The sequence below is a fragment of the Apodemus sylvaticus genome, chromosome 11, assembly GCF_947179515.1.
Source record: "Apodemus sylvaticus chromosome 11, mApoSyl1.1, whole genome shotgun sequence".
In the NCBI taxonomy this organism is placed as follows: domain Eukaryota; kingdom Metazoa; phylum Chordata; class Mammalia; order Rodentia; family Muridae; genus Apodemus; species Apodemus sylvaticus.
Window position 1 is genome coordinate 82107520 of NC_067482.1, and position 23252 is coordinate 82130771.

Consider the following 23252-nt stretch of genomic DNA (forward strand, 5'->3'; position numbering starts at 1 on the left):
GTGGCCACTCCCTTCTTTGTGCCACTTTTGGCTTGTTCAGAGGTGCATATTCACAGAGAGCAGAGTTGAAACGCTCCGAGGCTCACTCTGCTTTTCAACAGAGATGTCAAAGTGCATTCTTTGAAGTAGAAAGGCCTGAGAGAGATGGAGCAAGAAGAAAGACACGGATGAGGGGAGTGGGACATGGAAGGGGTCAGAACCGTCAAAGCAGCTGACCGAAATAGAGAGCTGGGGCATGCTGGGATCATTTGATGCCTGCAAGAACCTGACAACTTCAGTGCATAATACAGGCAAATCCCTAGAAAAGCATCAGTAGCCAAAGGTGAGCCTAGAAAGAAAGCCAACCCCCACCGCCATTAGAAATACTGATCGGAAATTTGTTTATTTATTATTATGTAGTCATATTGTATTTTACTTACTATCAAGGCTGGGGCTTGAACCTAGGGCTGTCCATTCCGGGTAAGTGCTGTCTCACTAAGCTATACCCTAATCCCCGATTCAGTCATTTACAAGTGTACCCCAAAGTAACAGCAAGCACACAGGTTTGCAGGTGACTTCTAATATGTTTCTGTGCTTGCCCTGGACATTTTATTGGCAAGAGTGTGTTCTTTGGGATTAGCATGGCCTTCCTGATGATCTAGGAGGCTCAGCTAAACAGGTGGGTCAGGGATGCATGTGGAAGCCTGTTTCCCTGTCTAGTTGTCATTAGAGACTCTCTTTGGGCTCTTGTGATTCTGGTGCCTTGGCAGACTGGGAGGGAACTTATTGACTGCTTGTCCCCTTGTGGTATCACTGTGAATACATTGGTTCTAGGCGAGGAGCCAGTGTGCTCATTGTTGGAGTGACCTGGTGCTTAGGTGTAGTTTGTTTCACGGTAGCCAGGGCACGTTGCAAATGGAACAGAGGCCCCAGCGGTCTCTATGGCTTGGGTCAGCTTCAGTTTCTCCTGACTTGTAGTCAGATGATGGGTAGGGGAGGTGGCCACTTCTATTGGTGTGTTTGCTTGCTTGTCTATCTGTCATTCGTCTGTCTGTCTGTCTGTCTGTCTATTTATCCATCTATCTTCTCTCTGTCTATCTATCTATCTATCTATCTATCTATCTATCTATCTATCTATCTATCTGTCTGTCTGTCTGTCTGTCTATCTATTGTTTACAGCCCCTGCCTTGCATAGTCAGCAGGAATGAGGTGGGATGCTTGCTCTTGCCTGGATGTTGCCTGTTTGTATGCATTGTGACAGGCATGTTATATGAGGCTCTCTCAGACTCAGCATTATGCAGCTTCTGATCAAGTCCACCCACGTTGTTTGAAGGGTTCTAGCAAGTCAGAGCTTGGCAACTACAGGCCCTAGTACGGTAAACATTGCAGACAGGTTTTGCCATTTTACCCCTTTTCTCTACGTTGTTAAAAATGGTTACATCCCTAAAGCTAGCCCCCAAGATCTATTCCCTTATTTGGCCACCAATTCATTTCTGAGACTAAACACCAAGGTACAACAATCAAATTTCATCACTTGACTAATATGTGCAACCAGGATTTACCAACTCACCCTAGCAAGACACCCTCCAACCCTCACCCAGCCCTTAAGGATAATACATTTCCTTTGTGCTGATAATTTTGTGTCTAGGTGTGTCCCATACCTATTCTGGGGGTTGACAGGGGTGGCCTTCCTTTCACTATTTGTCCCTAAGTGCTCCAGAATTTGGGCAGCAGAAGCCACAGGGTTCAGTGTCATTCATTCCCCGCCCCCCCTGCAGTGAATCTCAGCAGTGACAGGAAGGATTTGGTGCTAGGTGCTGGTAAGAGCCTCTCTCCTGGCAGGAGGCTTCACAGCATAGCCCAGGGACTGTGGGAGACTTATACAGGACCTTAGATTACTGACTCAGCTATTTTCTTTGTGCCTCATTTCCCTTAAATCTGCACAGCAGTTGGTGATTTTGGCCAATGTGCTGTACTTGGGCCGGCTGGTCCTCTTAGTTCTCCTGATGACAGCATCCCTGCATAGAAACCACTGATGCCATATCATAGAACCTTGGTGTGTCTTGCCAGGAAGGGACGCTGGATCCCACTGGGGCCTCCAGCCATGCTGGTGAGAAACAGGGTCTGCTGTTCTGTGGGTAGTCGGTGATCTAGAAGGCGTGGTCAGGTCTGCAGCCTCAAGCTGAGCATCTGCTCCATGGCTTGCAGAAATTGGACAGCCAGCCCTGGCTGTGTTCATTACAGTTATGTGAAGTGGCTTATTGTAGGATTTGGGATTTAGAGACTGCTGGCCGGTTAGGATTTGGCGATGCAGCTTCTGATAAGGTCTGCCATTTCACCAGGATAAGAGCCAGAAGAACAGAACTGGGGCGTGGATTGGATCATCACAGGATGAAGGCACACCTTGTCCTAATGGAGGTCTCCCACGGATAGGAACTCCATTATTTTAGTTTTTTTGGAGCCAGAAAATCCAAGATCAAGGCTCTGGGGGTTCTTCTTAGGGTTAAGGATATCTCCCTTCTAGCTGTGTCCTGGTGTAGCTGTCCATCTGTGTATGGACCTCTGGTGCCCTACATGCACGAATCTCTTCAAAGGACACCAGTCAGAGTAAAGTAGGAACCACCCCAGTGACTTTTCTTTAATTTAATTACTTCCTTCTTAAAAAATTAGAACTTTTTAACTTTTATTAGCATCATTAATTGTACAAAATAATGGATTTTATTATGACATCTCATCCATGTATATATTTGCTCGTCTTTAATCTCTATTATCAATGTCCAATGCTTCAAGGTTTCCCTTCCTATCTTCTATCTTCTGCTTTCACACATCATTTTTATCATGCCTTTTTCTATAGTCATTATTGTTCCATATATGTATAAATATAATCTTCTGAGTACATTTAGCACAGCTCATAAGTTTTTATGGTGACCTCTTGGTACTGAGTAATCAATTATGGAGCTCATTTCTATATTATTTCTCCTTCTCTCAGCAGTCTCTAATAGCTTTGTAGCTCTTTATCTAGGGGTAGGGCCTTGTGACATTCCCCTATCCGTGTTGGGCTGGCTGTCCAATTTCTGCAAGCCATGGAGCAGATGCTGAGCTTGAGGCTGCAGACCTGACCACACCTTCTAGATCACCGACTACGCACAGAACAGCAGACCCTATTTCAACATGATAATTGGTGTTCAATTCAGTTCTTCTTTCGGCTGCCACAATGTTGAGATTTTATAGGTACAGCGTCTCTGTCCTCTATAGAAGGTGGAGCTCTCAGCTTTGTAGAGCCTCATCTTGGAGTGCAGTCCCATTAGGGTTTGGGAGATTACCTAGGAATCTTGTGGGGGACACAGTTCCACCTACGCTGTGCACCAGAACAAGTCAAGTGCATGATTCAAGAAAGAGGAAAGGGTGGCTGTGAGCCTAGGCGGGTGTGTATTGGTTAGAGGGTGCTTATCTTGCCCCTCCAGAAAGCCAGTCACCAACAGAAGCATTCCAAGGAGCAGGCAGAGAAGTCGCTGGGGTGAACACCGGCCTCTTCCTGATGGCTTTTGCTCGTCCCTCTGGTTCTGGCTAGAGCTGGCAGCAGCCTAGTTGGAGAGCCCAGGCAGGCTCGTCACTCACTCTGGCTTGTGGTGGCTTTGTGCCCATTAGCTATGTCTGGTTTGGGATGCACCAGCTCTGGCATGGGTTTCCCTTCAGGATAATCACAGCGAGTTCTCATCTTAGCCAGGTGTTCACGCTCTCAGTGGTCATTCCAGGGGCGAGCCATCTCTACTAGGGGAGCCAGTCTTTCTCAGCACTGCTATGGCTTCAGAAAAGGAGAGTCTAGGATGCTTCCAGTTTCCTCTTAGTTTCACTAGGGTGGATCTTACTGCCCTGCATAGTGACTGACTGGCAGAGGTGGCTTCTCTGGTCCCCACTAAGAAATGGGCTGTGGACAGACTTGGTGATGGGGAGGGTTCTTCATCTGGCCTCCTCAGTCTCCTATGAGCTCCCTGCTTTCAGATGCCGTGTGTAGGCTGATGACCTTAGCATTGAACCTGAGACCATCAGGGTGAGGACAGTGGGAGACAGACCTTGACTTGCAGACATGGGAGTCTAACTTGAAGTTGATGCAAAGAGAAGGCACAGGCTTGACCTCAAATATTGGCTCCAACTATAGAGCATAGCCGTTGAAGGAGCTTAGCAGTCCAGAGGCAGTGTGGAAGGCACTAGCCAGATGATGCTATGGATATGAAGGAGCTCCCATAAATGGCCATTTGTGGAGCCCAAGCTCTGACTGGACCTAGGAGGAACAAACTCAGTCCCAGTTGTAGGATGTGTGTGGGATGTAGGTAGGCCTTGAGCACATGGCTGGCCAGTGTCATGACTGATGACCAGCCAGTTCAAGGGACTCCCTGAAGTGGAGTGGATAGAAGTCCAAGTGCCCAAGCACGTGAGACCAGGGGAAGGGAAGATGAGCCCTGTGCTGCCTCCCTGTGCTGACAGAAGCTGCAGCCTTGGACGGAGGGCCCGTGCCTCTTATTCCTCTGCATCTGGCTCTTGCCTGCAGAATCACGCTCCCTCCAGCTTCGAGGGACCTTCGAGCTTACAGAGTCCCCCTGGAACACAACCCTGGAGTTTCTATTTGTCACAGCTGGAGAACACAGGACAAGTGGCATTTGAAGGTCACCTCATCTCCTGGGTCTTCATTACTGCTGCCCTACAACCCACTCAGAAAGGCACTCTTGAGCCCAGCTTCGCCTCTGAGATGTGGTATCTGGTCCCCAAGGGCCCTAGTTGTTCCTCAGATGCCACTACTAAATCAGAACCCTCCAGAAACATGTAGCTATTTAAAGCACACTCAATTTGTTATCCTAACAAGGTAAATGGAACAATTGAGTCCTTGGTGTGAGGAAATTTTATCAAGAAAGGGGATACTTTCTTTTAAATAATATAGACTGGATTTTAGTTTAATTTAATGAATTTATTTTTATCGAGACAGGGTCTCATGTGCACCAGGCCAACCGTAAACTTGCTGTTCGTTTGAGGATAACTTTGAACTTGTGATCCTCCTGCCTCCATCTTTTTAGGGCCAGGGTTACAGGCCTGCACTACACATCCAGTTTTGTGCAGTTCTGGGGACGGAACCTGAGGCTCTTTGTGACTAATGGGCAAGCAGTTGTCCAACTGAGCTACATCCCCAGGCCTTGGGTAGAGTTTTAAATAGGCTGATCTATTCCCAGCATGCTTCTTAGACCACTGCAGTTGTTACTTGGCAAACTCTCAAGATTAACTGAAAGCTTAAAACCATTAAATGCTTTCTTCAGTGTGTACACAATTATTTGTGCTGTATAGAATTATGTCTTAATGCTACGTGTTAATTTTATTTAATATATGCTTAAATATAATCTTAACCTTGTATATTAGCTTCATTTGACATGTACATTAAATATGAATTAAATTAACCTAAAATAGCATTAGTATAGGATTATTATACAATTTAATTTTGGAAGTTGTTCCTTCTCAATGCAGCTTTCTGTCCGTTTTCAGTCATGACTGATGTACACACCTGTTCTTCCGCCAGGCGTAGATATGCAGGAATCTACTTTCTGTGTTTATGGATTTAACTATCTTGGATATGTCATAAAATGGAGCCGTATAGTATATGATCCTTAGTGCATGGCTTTTCCCAGAATGAGGCTTTCAAGGCTATGCGGCGGATTGTGTCTTACTGGTGGTGATTCATGCCTTTTCAGGGGCCAGCTTCTATTTCACTGGATGGATGGACCACATTTTAGTGGGGAAGGAATAGGAGGATGGACGACATTTTTATTTAATTTATTTAAAAATGATTGAAATAGGGTCTCTCCCAGCTCCAGCTGGCCTGGAACTCACTATGCAGCTGAGGCTGTCCTTGAACTATTGTTCCTCCTGCCTCGAGCCCTTGAAGGCTTGGATTGCAGGTTTGTGGCACTATGCCTGGCTGTTTTGTTCGTCCACTCACATTTGACAGATAGTCGGGCTGTTTCACGCTTTCCCTGTGTTGTAAGTAAGCACGCTATGAAAATTGTTTGGTCCTTTGTGTGGACCCATGTTTTGATTTCTCTTGGGAACACTGTAGGGCAATTCTAGGAGAGGAATTTCTGGCCATGGGGCAAATGACATTTTGAAGGATGTCCATCCACACTTTTCCAGAGAGCCCAACCATGTCCTGCTCCCACCGGGGTCATGCAAAGGCACCAATTCCTCCATATTAGAATCTGGTTTATCTTATTTTGTTGTTATGAATGTTTCGCCTGCATTTGTGTATGTGTGCCACGGGTGTGCCTGGTGCCTGTGGGAGATAGAAGAGCACACTGGGTCCCCTAGAGCTGAAGTTACGTATTGGTTATGAGCCTCTATGTGGGCGCCAGAGACAGAACTCGGTTCTTCTACAAGAGCAGCAAGTGCTCTCTTACCACCGAGCCATCTCTCCAGCCCTGCATTGGTATTTATTTGTTTGTTTGTTTATTGGTTTATTTATTTTCATTATTTTTCTTTTCAAAAAGACTTGAGGATCCATGTAGTCAAGACAGAAGACAGAGATCTTAAGCGGGTTTTTCCTTGTTTCCTAGTGGTGCCATCTTACTGAACTGGTACAGCATTACAATGACAACATCCAACCACAAGGCACAGGACTCCTCTCACTGCCCCTCCCGAGCCACACCCACCTCCACTTGTAATAGCTATAAATGTGTAATATCTTTTTTATGAACATTTTTCTAATTGGCATAATTCTCGGAGACTCATACAGGTTGTTGAGCATATCGATAGTTTATTCTTTTCATTGCTAAGTGGTAGTCCACAGGGTTGCTATTATTGCAGCGTGTTTAACCATTCCGCCTGTGAGGGACACCCTGGTAGCTTCCAGTTTAGGATGATTATGAATAAAGCTGATCTGAACACCATGTGTAGGTCTTCATATGCGCATAAATATTAATTTCCCTGGCCTGAAAGCCTAGAAATATGCTGGCACATATGGTGTTTGCAAAAATACTGAGCTACGGCAAAGCCGTTTTCCGAGGTGGTTGAACCATAGGACTGGAGAGTTTTTAAGCTTCCAGTTTAAAATGCAGGACTCTGAGGAGAGTCTGAATGTGCTGGCGGCTGGTCCTTCGCTTTATGTGTGACTTGCAAGTATTTTCTCCCGGCCGTGCCTTGTCGTCTCATTGCCTTAAGAGATCTTTGTTTCATTCTGCTAGTGAGCAAACATTTTACATTTTGATGAGATTCAGTTTATCACATGTTTTTGTTTTATGGTCCAGACAGGTTGTCAAGTAGATCAAAGTTTCTTTCTATTGCTCTAAGTCAAATCTAAGAATGCTGGGCGTAGCCCTGATTCTTGAAGGCTGTCTCTGCGTTTCTAACAGATTTGCAGTTTTTGAGTTAATAGATAAATCTGTGACAATGTACGACAAGGTGATATTAAAACAAGGTGTGAGGGTGAGGGTGCGGTTTCTTTCTTGGTAATGGATGGCTGTCCAGTTGCTTTGTAGCTTGTTGAAAACATCACCTTTTATTGGATTTTTGTAAAAGAAAAAAAAAAAGAATCTAGGTATATTTGTGTAGGTCTGCTTCTGGGTTCTCTACTTTATTATATCATCCTCAGTGTTCAATCCTTCCCTGATATTACCTTGAGTATTGTTACTAAGGATTGAGTAGGCAAACTCCTCCCACCTCTTGGTCCTTTTTCAGATGTTAGCTGCTACTCTCCCTTTTGCTATCCACATTGCTATTGGAATGCTCTTGCCTTTGCCTACTAAAAGCATCGTTGGACTTTAACAGCATTTGTGCAATCATCTAGAAAAAATTTGCCTCCTTCCAGGGTTGAGTCTTCTTTCTGCACCAGAATGGAGATTGCTTCTCCACTTATTTAGCCTTTCTTTGATTTTTTGCTCAGCACCATGATTTTCGGGATACAAACTTTATACTTTTAAAATTAGCTTTACGCCACGGCATTTCACTTTCGAGCACTTGTAAATAGTGTAGCAGTTGGTGTGTATGCACGTGTTCATTGCTACTATGTGGGATTGCAGCAGGTTCTTGAATGTTGGTTTCTTTATTGGGATTCTTTGAAGTCGGTTCTTTGTTCTAGGTGTAATTGTTTTGTTTTAATAGATCCTTTGTGTTTTATGTAGACATCACCATATCCTCAGCACTTCTTCCTTCTAGTCTGTTTCTCTTTTCCTACCTCACCACACTGCCTATATTGCTAGAGTGGAATCAGATTGGAGTAATGAGAGTCTCCATCCATCCCCTGCTCCACCAGAAGCATTAGAAGTTCCACCAGTGTGGGCTGAGCTGCAGGCTTTCTGGGGCTGTCCTTTGTAAGGATGAGGTTCCTTATTCCTCTTTTATGAACATTAAATGAGGGCTGCATATTGTCATTTTCTTTATTGGTACCAATTGCTGTTATTTTATTCCTTATCCAGTTGTTGTGGAATATATTACGTTGGCATTTCAGTAGTGAATTAGCATTGCATCCTTAGATGAGATCTCATGTGGTAGGATATATAATTCATTTATTTGTTGGAAATTATAAAAATCTTGTAACAGATTCTTGTAATCTGTTTTCCTTTTTGGGAGTGCTTACGGCATGTGTGCCTGTGCCTTGCACACACCTGTATGTGTGCATGTGAAAGGTAGAGATAGATGCATCTTTCTTCTGTTACTCTCCATTTTTAATTCTTACTAGTTTTATGAATTGTTAAGCTAATGTCTCCATCTCTAATTCCTTCTCTATCTCCCTCCCCACCCTTCTGACTCTGGGTGCTTTCTTTGTATCATTTTGGTTTTGTTTTAAATGCACTGGGTTCAGTGCAGCTGATATGTTCATGGGTAAAGTAAGGCTGTCTGTTGGAGCATTGGTAGTCTTCAGTCCACATCGCTGAAGACAGTTGATTCTCAGTCCCTCAACAGTCATTAATTGGCAATACTTCCTCAGCTAAGGGTGGGAGTTCAGAAGAGCTAGGATTTTGGATGCCTTGATCTTGCGTGAGCCATGTGTATGGAGTCATAGCACCTGTCAGTTCATGTGTGTAACTCCTTCTCATGTCCAGAAAACACCATTTCTCTGCAATCACCCACTCCCTCTGGTCCTACAGTCTTTCTTCCTCCTTTTGATGCTTCTGAGTCTTGAAAGGAAAGGAGTGTCTCATTTAGGGCTGAGAATTTTGCAGTCTTTAATGTCTACATGCTGGCCAGTTTATGGGTCACTGCAATAATCTCCGTGGGCTTCAAAGATTGGCTTCTCTGATGAAGGTTGGGAGATGCACTAATCTATGCGTAGAAAGATAAGCACTTAGGGGGCAGTTTAGCTTTATGTTCATTTAGCAAATAGCAGTATGTTCTCCCCTAAGACCTTAAGATCTAACAGTCACAGGTTCTTGGCCTACTTAATGGTACCAGGTATGGGTTTTGTCTTGTGAAACAGGCCTTAAATCCAAATAGAGAATAACTGGTTACTCCCTTAACATTTATGCCACTAGTGTCCAGTGGGCATATCTTGCCTGGTCAGTCATTATTGTATCTTTCAGGGTTCAAAGCTGGGTAAGACTGCTGATTGCCTTTCTCCCCTGGGAGCACAGAGGATGAAGCTTTCCGGTCAGGACTAGCTTGATGTCTCCGTGTCGGATGACTCCAGGGTGTGCTGTCTTCATAAGTTCTATATGAAGTTTTAGAGGTTAACCAAGAACAAAAGTGTTAGACTATAATGTTGGGGGTATCTCTGGAACCCCAGGGACCAAGAAACCCAAAATACAAATATCCTATAGCTGGCACTGGGCTTTTTAGCCTATGATGTCTAGATGTATTCTCTTTATAGTCTATAGGGTAACTATTTAGACTATTCTTATATATGTATATATTTCCAGAAACTTCTACAGTTATAGGTTCCTCTATGGCTTTTTCAAAGGGTTTTGGTGTTAGTTATGCCTCCCCTTGCTCCCTTTTCTCCTCCACCCCCTCCCTTACCCTTTTTTAACCCTTCCTGCACCATTATCCTCCTTCTTCTTTGCTACCTGTGTTTGATGCCTGCTCCCTTGAAATCTACCACTTCTTTGTACTTCTGTAAATATTCCAATTTAAAGATACATTTTTAAAGATTTAAAGCTAGCATCTACATATGAGAGAGAACATATGGCATTTGTCTCTCTAGGTCCCGGTGAACTCACTCAGAAAGAGTATTTCCAGCGCCATCGATTTGCCTGAGAATTTTATCACTTTATTTTTCTTTACAGCTGAGTAGCATATGTGCCACGTTTTCATTATCCGTGCAGTAGTTGGCGGGAGTCTGGGCTGCTTCCATTTCCTGGCCTTTGTGAAGACAGCAGCGATGATCCTGGGTGGGGAAGTGCAGGGTCTCTGTGGTAGGGCATTAGCATCTTTGAGAATATGCCCAGGAATGATGTAGCTGGATCATATGGTAGATCAATTTCTTTTTAGCATCTTGAGGAATATCCACACTGGTTTCCATGGTGGCTGCATTAGTTTGTGCACCACTAGTTTGTGCTCTTCTTTCTCCTCATCAATGTCAGAACTTGAAATAATTTGATTTTTAACCTACGCCATTCTAACTTAGGTAAGATGATATCTCCAAGTAATTTTAATTTGCATTTCCCATATGTCTAAGGATTTTGAACGCTTAAAAATATTTCTTAAGCCATTTGCAATTTTTCTTTCAGCAACTGTGTTTCATTCCTTGCTTTTTATTTTGGCTTTTCCTGGTTATATAGTTTTTTCCCTTTGACTATTCTAAATACCAACCTTTTGTTTAGATGTAGCACTGGTAAACCGCTTTTTTTTTTTATTGTGTGGCTGCTGCTTCACTTGAACAGTGGTGTCCTTTGCTCTATGGAGGCTTTTAGTTTCATGAGGTCCATTTGTCAGTTGTTGGTCTGCATGCCTGCGCTTTCCTGTGCACATCAGTTGATGTGTACACCCTGCTCTTCCTCTATCAGGGTATCCGGTCTTATGCTATGGTCCGTGATCCATTTGGAGTTGAGTATTGTACAGGGTCAGAGATAAGGATTCATTCATGTTTCATTCTTCTACATGAAGATATTGAGTTTGATCACTCCTATTTGTTGAAGATGCTGTCTTTCCTCTAATGTGTATTTCTGTCCTCTTTGTCTAAAATCAAGTTCCTCCTATCTTTTTGAGATGGGCTGTCTCATTGGACCTGGAGCTCTGGATGGTCAGAGGACCCTCCCTTATGGGATGCATCTATTTTCTGCCCCACCCCCTCACACTGCTAGGCTTACAGATGCATGTCACCATGCCTGTCTTTTATGTGGGTGCTAGGATCTGAACTCTGATCTTCATGCTTGGGCAACAAGCCTGAGCCATCTTCCGGTCTCTCCTCAGTCATCCTTGCGGAGGCTGCTTTAAAGTGGTCGCTAATTATTCTGAGTCTGTCCTCTTAATGTCAGCGTGTGCTGGCTGCTGTTGTTCACTGAACATTGAGTGCATGCTTCCTAGTTTTTGTTATTATAAATAATGTCCTGCTGGAACCTAAACATCTAGATTATATTGTATGAAACTTGATTTTGTTTGTCTCTCCTGTTGGGATGCTTTTCTGTGACATCATACTGGCTGGGGAAGAGGAGTTGCTTTGGTGTTATCAGATGAGGAAAGAGATCCCTCTGTGGCCTTCTCTGACATCATCCCATATTAAGGGACGGGTGGAAGTCTGGCCTTGGTGCTTAACTTATGCCAGAACAGTTTGATCAGGGCATCGAGTTGTCAGAGTCTTTGGCCTGGAGTAGCGCACTTACCATCCAAAGGTTTCCTCTTAACTGCTGCCAGGTTCTGGGACTTGTCTAGAGAGAGCAGCTTTTGACCATCTTTGTTTTTGTTTTGTTTGTTTTGTTTTGTTTTTTGTTTTGTGTCCAGTAGTGTTCCAAGTTCCTTCCCCAGCTCTGTGTTTGGGAAACAAACCCTGGATGACTTATTCCCAGGGCATGCCTTGGTCTGCAGTCTCTGGCTTCTGCCTTCCAACTTTCAGTCTCATGATGTTAGATGTGGAACATTCATGACTTTTACTGGTGTTCTCTGAGAGAAACAGGGAGAGATCCTTCTTCATTTTCCCAGAGACAAGATCCTCATAATCACTTAAGAACCTGACTTGGGGATGGAGAGATGACATAGTTAATAAAGTGCCTGCTTTATAAGCATGAAGATCTGAGTTTGGATCCCTAGGACTAAGAAAGAAGACAGGTGGGTGTGGTTCTGTCCTCTGTAACCCTGGAACTGGGCACTGGGGAGTAGACAGACAGATCTCCAGAGCTCTCTTGCCAGCTAGTCTTGCTGTTGGTGAGTGCCGGGTTCAGTGAGAGTCTGTCTCAAAAGATAAGTGGAGAATGTTTAAAGAAAACAGATCGTTGGCCTCTAGGCTCCGTACACAAAGCACACACATGCAGTAGGGTGCACATGAGTATACACTAAATGCACACACACACACACATACACACACACACACACAGTATCTAATTTTTATTGAGAGTAACATGTAATGTAGGTCACAGTCAGGGTTCATGGTATTAAGGTTTTAATGTCGTTTCCCTGGGACACTGTGATGCTTTCAATGATCCACATTTGCACTAGCTTTTGTGTGTCTGATACTTTGCTTTAGATCTTATTTCCTTTGTTAGGTTTTATTGCTGTCATAACCTGTTCTGATGTTGGTTGTGTTGAGGCTTCAGGGTTGGGCTTGAGATTGGAAATTAACTTCGGATATTGATTATCTTTATAATGATGTAAATGGGCTACTTTATCCCTGGAGGTTTATTCTAAGACACAATTTTATCTTCTCGTCCACATCTACCTGCTCAGGTGACTGGAAAACCCTGGTAACCAAGAATCCCCAGGTTAAGGATTCTAGCATGCTAGCAGTAGAGCAGGGTCATGGGGCAGCCAACTGACCAGTGACTGCTATAGCTACTTTTTGTAGTGACCAGGACACTGTCCCCAACATTCCGTGTTTGTGCTAGAGGCCGTGCACCAGGTCTAGTAGCTTTTCTGTCTTCTCTCTGGGTTGGCCCCAATGGCCCCAGTATACCTCAGTTCCCTAGAGGTCAGCCTCGCTCCCTCTGACTGCTCCAGCCTTGTGGCCTGCAATCTGTTTGCTTGTATTGATGATACCTGCAGGAAGTGACGCCATAGCCTAAAGTTTCCCTACAGGCTTATGGTGAGATCACTGAGGGGCTGCCAGGATCCGGGATGTAGGAGAATATTAATTGTGGAGGAAGGTGTGTGTGGCTTCTGAGTAAAAGACAGACGTTTGTTTTGTTTGTTATTGTTATTTTTTCTGGCTTGATTTCACTTTGGGCCGCTTTCACACTTCGGAATTGCAGGTGAGTGACATCTGAGAGGCAGCAAGCTGAGGGCTGGAGTACTGTGGGGTGCCTGGTGGGAGCGAAAGGCACACTGAATGGTAAATTATGCAAGGACAAGGCCCAAGCAGTGATCTTGGCTACAGTCATGGGTTTTCCACCATGTATTTTCAGGACGACTCTGAGGAGGCTGTAGAGGGTTTGGGTTCAAGACTTAGGGGCCTCCTGTGAGGATCTCCCCGCTGCCTAGGTGCTGCCTCCAGAGCCTGCCTCTGCCTCATCAGCTCACGCGGCCTTCCATTTCCCCCGTGCTGGCTGGGGTTGCCCTGAAGAGCACAGAATCTGCCCTTTCCTTTCTGGTAGCCTTTCCCCGTGGCCTTCTGAGTCTGCAGCTATCTTTGTGTTCCCACTCGGCCTGTGCCTTTGAATCTCTTGACTGCAGAAGTCTCTGGTCACTCTGGTTGATTTCCCACAGATCAACGAATATTGCTCCCAGGGGAGGGTGTCCTTTTCGCTCAGCATAGCTGAGGCTAGCACTTGGCCACCCCTGAGGGTCTCACTTTTGGCTGCATCTCTAGAGGCCTGTGGTGTAGGAAGGGTCCTGGTGGCTCCTCACCATAATCTGCCTTTCATGCTCCATGCACGGTGTCCCTGAGAGCGTGGCCTGGACTGTGCGTCCTCTTTCTGTGTGAGCAGATCTGTAAGCAGATAGTCTTGCTTTCTACAGCCTCCTTCCTGAATGTCTGGGTCCACCCAGCAAGGAGATGCATGGGAACTGTAGTGGGAGATGGTGTGGGGCTGGGGTGGTAGGTCCGTAGGACAGCACTAGACCTTGCCCATACATGTGGTTCTGGGGCAGGACCCTGGTGGCTTCTCTCAGATGTACAGATTCAGCTCTAACCATCCTCCAGTGCCGTGCCTGGTTTTCTGCTGCCTATGTGTGCTTATGTTAGCAGCTTTCTCTGGGTTTCCAACTGTACCCAGCATGCCCTCCATTTGCAGGATGAGCCGTGCACATTCACTGCTGTCCGTCCTGTGGTGCAGAAGGGTGAGGCCCTTACACCACTTCCTGGAGCCACTAGGCTCTCCAGGACTGTGCCTGCCCTCTTAGTTGTTGCCCGGATGGACTCTGTAGACACGGACTTTCCTTGAAACTCACCAGGGATGCAGCCGCCTTCAGTCAGGGGAGTGGGCTCTCACTGTTCACAGTGGGCCATGGTCTAGGAGAGACTCAGAGAATGGCAGGGAAGGAAAGCATCCCATGGGCATGCCCACTGAAGTTCCCCCAGAGAGAGGACGGCCCTGACACTGGACACGTCAGGGGTCTGGGGAAGAGCCTGCAGCATATCAGAGCAGGGACTGAGCCTTCTTCAGCCTCCTCCGCCTGTGTCAGTAGGATGATCTTTCCCTTTCTTGCGATTTAACAACCATGTTTGTCTTCCTTTGGAAGGCAACATGGGATGGGGCATGGGAGATCTGAGGGAAAATGAGGCTCCTTAAACTTCAGATCTGGCACACAGAAACTCAGGCCCACAGGTCGGAACAAGCCAGGGCCCAGGTCAGGGAAGTCACATCTGGAAGATGAGAGAAAGTCCACCTCACACTGTCCTTGCAGACAGGAGGCAAAGGCCTGGCAGTGTGAACGGATGGGCTCTCCGGGGTGCTTCAGGCCTTCTTCAAACAAAACAGAAAAGAACAAAACAAAAACACAAACGTGTGCTTATTTTCTTTTTTTTGGGGAGAGAAAAAACTTGCTTACCCTACCCAGGTCAGGGAGACATAAGAAGTTAATGACCAAGAGAAGGGGCCAGCTTGTCTCTGAGGCTTTATCTTTGTGTAACAAGGAGCCTTTGTGTGCCCCAGGAAGACAGACTTACTATAAACCAATCTTGAGGACCATTTGTGGATCCAGTTGGAGCAGTTGAGGAGGGGAGAGTGACCTAGTGGAGCCTCGGTCTGAGACGGTAGAATTTGCTGGGCTGAAGCTCAGAGTGCACTGTAGGCCAGAAGAAGCATGCAAAGACTGCAGAGTGTGTCTGAGTGCAGAAGGTCAGGCTCACCTATGCTGGGCTAGGTGTCCGGAGGCAATTACTTGCTCATTAGCATTCCACATCTGAGTGTCAGTCCATGGGGATGTGGGGACTGGGCAGTGTCTGCAGGCCTGGGCATGCGTTGGCTTGCCAGAGCAGGGTCAATAGGCCCCTACTCCTCTCCTAAGCCAGCAGGAATGGGGACATTCGTCCTGTCTGACTAAGTATGTCTCTCCTATCCAGGAGCGGTTGCTCATGAGTCTCTTGCCCCGGAATGTCGCCATGGAGATGAAGGAAGACTTTCTGAAGCCCCCAGAGAGGATTTTTCACAAGATTTACATCCAGAGGCATGACAACGTGAGGTAGGGGAATGACACCAACCCGGCTCAACAGTGAGGTACTGGGGGTGGGGGTGCGCTGCAGGGCAGAGGTGACGAGGTAGGGACTGGATAGAGGGCCTGGGAAGTGGCTGGAAGGGCTGAGGAGGGGAACTAGAAGATTGCTCTAGTTTGGGGGGAGGGAGGAGGTCTGGTCAAGGAGTTCAGGTGGCAGCTGCCCAGCAGGGAAGCTGGTCCCACTTGGAGGAGAGTGTGGCTTCATAGGTGGCGCATGTCGCCTCTTGTTCACAGTTCTCCCATCAGGACTCACCTTCCTGGTGGGGAATAGAGAGACAGTTGATAGGGAAACAGAACTGTGCCCCAAGACTTGTTTTTTGTAGTGGTGTTTGGTGTGGGGAGTCTTCAGTTCTGAATAATGGCAGAGCGTTGCTTGAGATGCGCTCTTCCCCCTCACTCTCCTCGTCTCATCAGCCCTGGGAGGTCGGAGCTATTGTTCCTATTTTGTAGGCAAGGGACCTGAGTCTTCATATGAACCAACTTGTGAATGCTTTGAAGTTTGCGTAGCTGCTTAGAGAGTCTGCTGAAACTATTTGTCCTCATGCATTGCATAGTCCGTTTTAAAAAATACTTTTTGAATGCTCTTAGACTAGTTGAGTGTCACCTGCTGGGGAGTGCCACCATGTAAGTGCCACTCAGGAGGTGACTGGGCGGACACGAAGCGCTTCCTGCTTAGTTGCTCTTTGCTGGATCTTCTGGGTGTGAGGAGTCTGGACTTTCCAGCCTTCGGCCCCTGGAGACACAAAAGCATGTGGGGAAAAAAAAATCTCTCATGTTGGGTAGCACAGGCTAGCTCATCCCAGATATGTTAAGGCTTGTGAATCCTCCAGGTATAAGCCAGCCCTGTAGGGAGAGCAGGCATGGCTAATCAGCTCACAGATACTGTGCATGTCTGTGAATTCTTCCCCTCTCGGCTGTCATGTGCTTTGATGGGGTCCAGTGCTGTCCTCCCTCCACAGAAGATGCTGCTGAAGTGGCACCATCTTAGGGCCCAGCTGTTTGGAAAGGAGCCACAGAGCCACACTTGAGCCTAGATATTCTCCAGAATTAGGGCCCAGGCACTCTCTGCTGAGTTCATGCTTCTTTGCTGTCAGTCTCACCCCCCTGAGCAGCTGGCACTGCTGCCTGGATTGTAGACATCAGGAAACTGAGATTCGGCCACGTGAAACAAATGTGCAGGATGCTCTGGGCGCTGGGCAGAGGGCGGGACACAGGCTCGACTGATGCTTACATTGCTCACCTGCACCCGCTGCTCCTCGTTAGTTGGAAAGGGCACAATTCAGTGTCCCCAAGTGCTCGCAGAGGAGCAGCAGCCACAAGAATGTTTCGGAGAGAACCGGGAGGGCATGCTGTGGGAGGGCGTCATGGTCGAGGGCCTCCCGGTAACCGGAATGAGTAGGCATCTTTGGCCTCTGCTTGCTCAACAAAGCAAACAGATAAACAGATATATAAACCAGCTCCGCAGCCTCCCCCCCCTGTGTCTTTGTCAGGTTTCTGTTGCTGATAAACACTAAGACCAAAAGCAAGTTGGGGAGGAAAGGGTTGATTGGCTTACACTTCCACTTGTAGTCTGTCCTTGAAGGAAGTCAGGGCAGGGAGCTGATGCAGAGGCAAAGGAGGGTGGTGCCCCTCCACTAATGGCTTGCTCCTCATGGCCTGCTCAATCTGATTTCTTATAGAACCACGGACCAGCAACCCGGGTGATAGTGTCGCCTACATTGGTCCGGGCCTCTCCCCATCAATCACTAAGAAAATGCCTCACAGGCTATCCTACAGCCCTATCTTATGGAGGCATTTTATTAATTGAGATTCCCTCCTTGCAGGGAATCTCAATGCCTTTAGCTTGTGTCAAGTTGACATTAAATTATGCAGCACACTCAGGGAGGGAGAGCATTGGTCAGGATAACCAGTTGCCCATCTTCTCTGGAGCTGCCTAAACAGCCAGCCGCTGCCTTTCTGAGAGGTCTGACTTAGCCTGGTTTGCTGGGAAAATAGATGTTGGGTGTACAGTGGAAGACGCCACAGCTTTCACACACGTGTCCCCTGCTCAGGACAGAGCGAACGCATGGAACTCACAGCTAGTTACTGGGGGCACAGAGCGTTGATAAAGGACCCAAGCGAGCATCTTAGATGAAGTAAGTGATGGGGTCACTCTCTTCCGTGAGGCTAGTTTCTGAAGGCTCCCCTAGAGCCAGGCAAAGGCACTCCAAACAAAGGAGGAGGAGACCTGTAGATGTGGATCTAAGAAAGCGCATGAAAATGGATTCCTGCACAGGAGGAGAGAAATAGCTCTCGCGAAGACAGACGAGAATTATGCACATGAAAGATGAGAATTTCAATAAGGAAATAAAAGCATAAAGGAACAACAAATCAGAAAGCTCAAGATGATAGCAACCGAATATTAAATTCCCTCCAGGAGAATAGAGAATCAAGCAGAGCAAAAGGTCGGTGAACTGGAAGGCCGGTCTCTGGAAGGGTCCAAAGGAGAAGAAAGAATGGAGAGAAGAAAGCTTAAGGGGGTGTGGGAGTCAGTGTTGGGACAGCACACACGCACATTATAGGGCCCTGAAGAAGAGTCGGAAAGACAAGGTTTATTTTTTTCTTTCATTAAAGCTTTTCAGATGGACATGTGGAACAGAAATTAGCATCCAGAATAGGAAACATATATGGCACCAAATAAGATGGACTTAAAGAAATTTATGTGGTAAAATTCTGTACAGCTAGAGACAAAGGGAGAATTTCGAAAGCACAGCAGGAAAGTGTTTTCCTGTAAAGAACAGAATCCCCATTAGGTTTTCGGTGGATCTTAGGGACCAACCATGCAGGGCAGAGGGAGGAGGTGGCATATTCCGATGTTTAAAAGAAACCACAAAGACTCCACAGACCAAGGGTGCTGTGCCTGGCAAAATTCTTCTTCTGAAATAAAGGCGAGCCAGAGACTGTCAAACAGAGCAAAGCTATGGGAGTTTGTGGTGACCACAGCTGCATTATGAAAAAATATGCTAAGGGATTCTCAGGACAAAAATGAAAGACTCCTCGGCAGCAACACAGCGCAAAAGAAACCGTGAAACATATTGACATGAACATGTGTGTGTGTGTGTGTATGCATATGATGTATATGAATATATACATGTTCTATGTGTACATGAAGGTGAATAGCTTTTTATTATGATTGCATAAAAGTTAAAAGCCTGGCTGGTAAAATGCTCAGAAGGTAGAGGTGACGGATGTCAGGCTTGATCGCCTGAGTTTGATTTCCCAGAACCCACATGGTGGGAGGAGAAAACCAACTCTAACCACACATTCATTATGGCATATGTGCACCTTCATAGACACACACACACACACACACACACACACACACACATGTACACACACACACGTACACACAGGCACACAGAAGCATGCACACACTAAATAGAATAAATATTAGTAAAAAAGTTAAAATCAAAGTTTTCAGAATAACTGTAATGGGAAAATAATTTAATGTATGACAGGAGCACATGAGAATTGTGGTTGGTAAAATGGTGGCAGAGGTGCTAAAATGTGCATATTTCCCTTCTATGACTGGACAGCAATGTGATAAGTAACTAATTAAGGAAGTTAATTGTAAAGAAAAAAAGAGAAAATAATCAAAGCACTTCAGTTCAGAAACCCCACAAACGGCAGCTGGACACAGAACAAAAACAGAACATTCCCAAGCCTGAGAGGAAACATGTAGCCCAGCGGCAGTGCCAGCCCTCCACATCAATACTCTACATGTAAATGTCCTAAAGTGTCCGGTCAGTCAGAAGACAGGATAGCAACATCAGCGGAACAAGCACAAATCAAGCCACAGTAACAACTAGCCCAACTACAGCTTGTGTACAAGATGCTTCAGACGTGAGGCCTCAGGCTGGAGGAACAGAGGTCGGAAAGAGCATCCCCATGACCGAGAACCAGGGGGCAGCAAGGGTGTTCACGCCCTCTTCAGCCCAAGGGCACATATGTCAGGACTCTGAGAAGACGTGGCATGTTATAATGGTTAAAAAGCCAGTTCACAGTAATAGTCACAACTCACACCAGACTCAAAAGTACTGAAGTGTGCCAAGAGAGTGTCTGCAGAACCGAAAGGAGAAGCGTCCGTCACATCAGCAGTGATGTACTTCTGGTAATGTATAGGACTCACAGACAGAAGAGGAGAGAGAGAGAGGGGGGGGAGAGAGAGAGGGAGAGAGAGAGAGAGAGAGACAGAGACAGAGAGAGAGAGAGAGAGAGAGAGAGAGAGAGAGAGAGAGAGAGAGAAGAAGAAGAAGAAGAAGAAGAAGGAGGAGGAGGAGGAGGAGGAGGAGGAGGAGGAGACCACTCTGACAGCTCTATGGACCTGATGCTAGTAGACAAAACAGAGCATTCCGCTTGTCCTTCTCTAGTGACCGTGGCTTTCTCTAGCACAGGTCATGCAAGGTCATAGAAAAATCCTAATGAATCTGAGAGAAGTAAATCATACTATATTTCCTGACCTAATGGCACCATATGTTCTGACTTCAAACCATATCGCAAAGCTCTCATGATTGAAGCAGCATGGCGTGAAAGCAGAGACTTAGGACAGACTCGAGGAAGAAAGAAGCTCAGAAGTGAACAGGTGCCCAGCCTGTCCTCAGGAGTGACAAGTGGAATAAAGAAAGAGTTATCTTCAATAGTGCTGGAAATGCTGAACATCTACAGGTGGAACCATACAATTGGGCCCTCATCTGATACAGTACGCAAAATCAATTAAAATTCCAACTCGAAACGGATAAAATCCTAGAAAGAAAAAACACGCTAAGTTCTCTGACATTGTTTTTGGCAGCGATTTCATAGCAGCAAGAGCAGGAGTAACTGGACCAAGATCCAGCTAGGTGATTCACCAAACTCCTGCAGTCACCCAGGAATGTTTCCTCAAGAGAAACCACCGAGGTATCAAGACGGGGGCTGGTGGCTTCTGCACCTGCCCAGGGCTCCTCCTTAGTTCCACAGCCCCTGGAGTCTGAGCAGGTACCTCTCTCTTCAAAGCCCTGATTAGAGTCAGTAGCAGTCTGATGGCCTTGGGATTCCCTGCCAAGTCTTCAGATTGGCCGTCTCCAGCAGCTCTGACTCAGCACCTCTGTTGAGTCCAGGGTGATCCCTGGGCATTGCAGCTGCTTCCCGCAGTGCTGACAGTTGAGGCAGGCAGCAAGGTGTCTGGAAAGAATGAAAGGAAGATCTGGGCACTGAAGGAGCATTTGCTGCTTTGAAAAGGTCTAGGCACAATTGTGGGAATTTCAGAAGCCTCTGCAGCATTTGTTGACCAATTGCCAAACAGTGTCAAAACCAGACAGTCGTAAACAGGGCCCCCGCAGATGTCTTCCGACTCCGATTTCCAGAATTGCTGTCTTGTGTTCTCAACAGAAATATATTAGACACGCTGCAAAAAGTATGTATGTCTCATACATGGGCAAAAGCAGCAGCCAGCAGAAGCTGTCCCGAGGAAGCCTAGACTTCGGGATTCTCAGACAAACATTTTAAGTCAGCGGTTTTAAATGTGTTCAAAGAACAAACTGTGTCTGTGTGTAATTAAAGGAAGCCATGGCGATGTTTTCTCACCCAACAGAGAATACCAGCAGAGTAGACATTTTAAAAATAACCAAATCAATATTCTAAAGCTTCTAAATTTGAGATATACAAGTGAAGTGAGGAAAATTATGGAGGGGCGGGTTCAATGGCTGACTCGAGTAGGCTGTGTGAGAATAAGTGAGCCCAATGACAGAGCCACAGGCGTCTCCAGGCTGCAGAGTGGCACGAGTGTGGAGAAATGGCAAGGATTTCAGAACTCTGTGAGGCGCCATCAAGTCAGTCAACACACACATGATGAGATTCCCTACACAAGGGAAGAAGGCAGGATGTTTGAAGAAACAATAGCCCAAACTGTTCCTTACAACAACAAAGATAACAGTTCCCACCATATTAATCTGTGTATGCAAGAATCTCAATGTGCTTCAAAGTGGATAAGCGCAGATCCCACACCAAGGCACATCCTAGTCAAAATGACAACAGCCAGAGGTCCGGGCAGGATCTGAAGCAGCAGGAGAGAAAGAATCCTATCTAAACTGAGCTTGGGTGAGGGGATGCCTGATTTATGGCAGCCGGAGTCAGAAGGAAGGAAGAAGATGTGTTCTAAGGCCAAAGTAAAAGGTAAGGCTTCCGTACCTGCAGGGCGTGGGGCAGCAGCACTGACCCCTCCGCTGGAATTCTGTACCCTCGGTGTCCCCATCAGATATGGCACGAAAGCAGAGACTTAGGAAAATCTGGCCTGACCATAGTGGGCAGTAATTCCTCACCCATCTCCCTTCCTGCTTTCACCACACTTAAATGAAACGCCTTGGCATACTTCAAATGCCCCTTCTGCTGGCCAGAAAGAATCTGGAGGGCAGAGATGATTATTAGAATCTCCCATTGATGGAAGATTCCCAAGCACCTGCCCAGCCTAGCTGGCCCTCAGTGAGCAAGCTGCAAGTATATAACTAACACTTAAATTATTGTCAATGGATGGCCCCAAGGAAATGGTGTTTTCTGGGCACAACGGAGCTGAGGCCCATCTGAACTCACAGAGATTGTGATGACACAAGACCTGCCCAAGTTAAACCCCAGCCCGGGGGGAGGGAAGTGGACACACAGTCTAATGGATGCTGGGAAAGAGATATATTGCTTTTCTTCAGTATATCGAAGGAACAGGAAATTAGGTGGATGGGCTGGGGGGAGGAGCTTAAAGAGGGAAAGAATGTCATTAAAATAAACTGTATGAAAATTTAAAAATGAAAATAATAAAGATTACTGTACATGATTGTAAACATGTGAAGCGTCATTTCCACATCACAGATGGGAAATGGCTATCAGTATTCCTTGCAGCGTGACTGTCCGGCTGACCCTCTAGTGCCGCTTAGCCTGGCTTATCTTTGGTGACACTTCCCTTGTCCACAAGAACTCTCATTTCTTTTTATTTGACATTTGTAGCTCCAATAGAGGGGTCCTAGGGCATGGTGTCTGGTTTCTGGAAGTTCTGGAGTCGCAGGAAAGCTCTGAATATTTGATTAGTGTATTTTAAGACAGACCTCAGGGCTAAAGAGTGTTTAAAGACAAAATCTATATGCATGATTTTCACCTCTTAGATATTTGCAGACTATAGTTTTTGAAAGAGTAAATAGTAGAAACTATCATTTTTAGAGTCTTATCATCTGTAGAAAATTGTGCGTGTTCAAGACGGACCCCAGCTCTGCAATAAATAGACATCAGAAGTACTAGAAGGGACTGTGGACCCTCTATGCTGTGACTCAGGCATTTGTCTTGGGCATTCTGATGGTCACATGCATCCGGGTAGCAGAAGGAGAAGAAGATGGTTGGTGGGGAGGGTCATGCCCTTACTTAAAAGCTGGCCACTCTACTTCCTGCTCCTGGCCCCGGTGTAGGCGCAGTTACGTGAGCACCCTGGGAAAGGAGCAGGTCTA

General features: G+C 46.2%; 1 protein-coding gene across 1 annotated transcript in view; it reads left to right on the forward strand.

Moving 5' to 3' along the window:
- The window catches only part of Adcy1 (adenylate cyclase 1), a 113845-nt gene that overhangs the window by 20359 nt on the left and 70234 nt on the right, over positions 1-23252 (forward strand). Inside the window, exon 3 of the mRNA XM_052199201.1 lies at positions 15602-15720. Coding sequence (XP_052055161.1) covers positions 15602-15720 — 119 coding nt within the window. The remainder of the gene's footprint in view (positions 1-15601; positions 15721-23252) is intronic.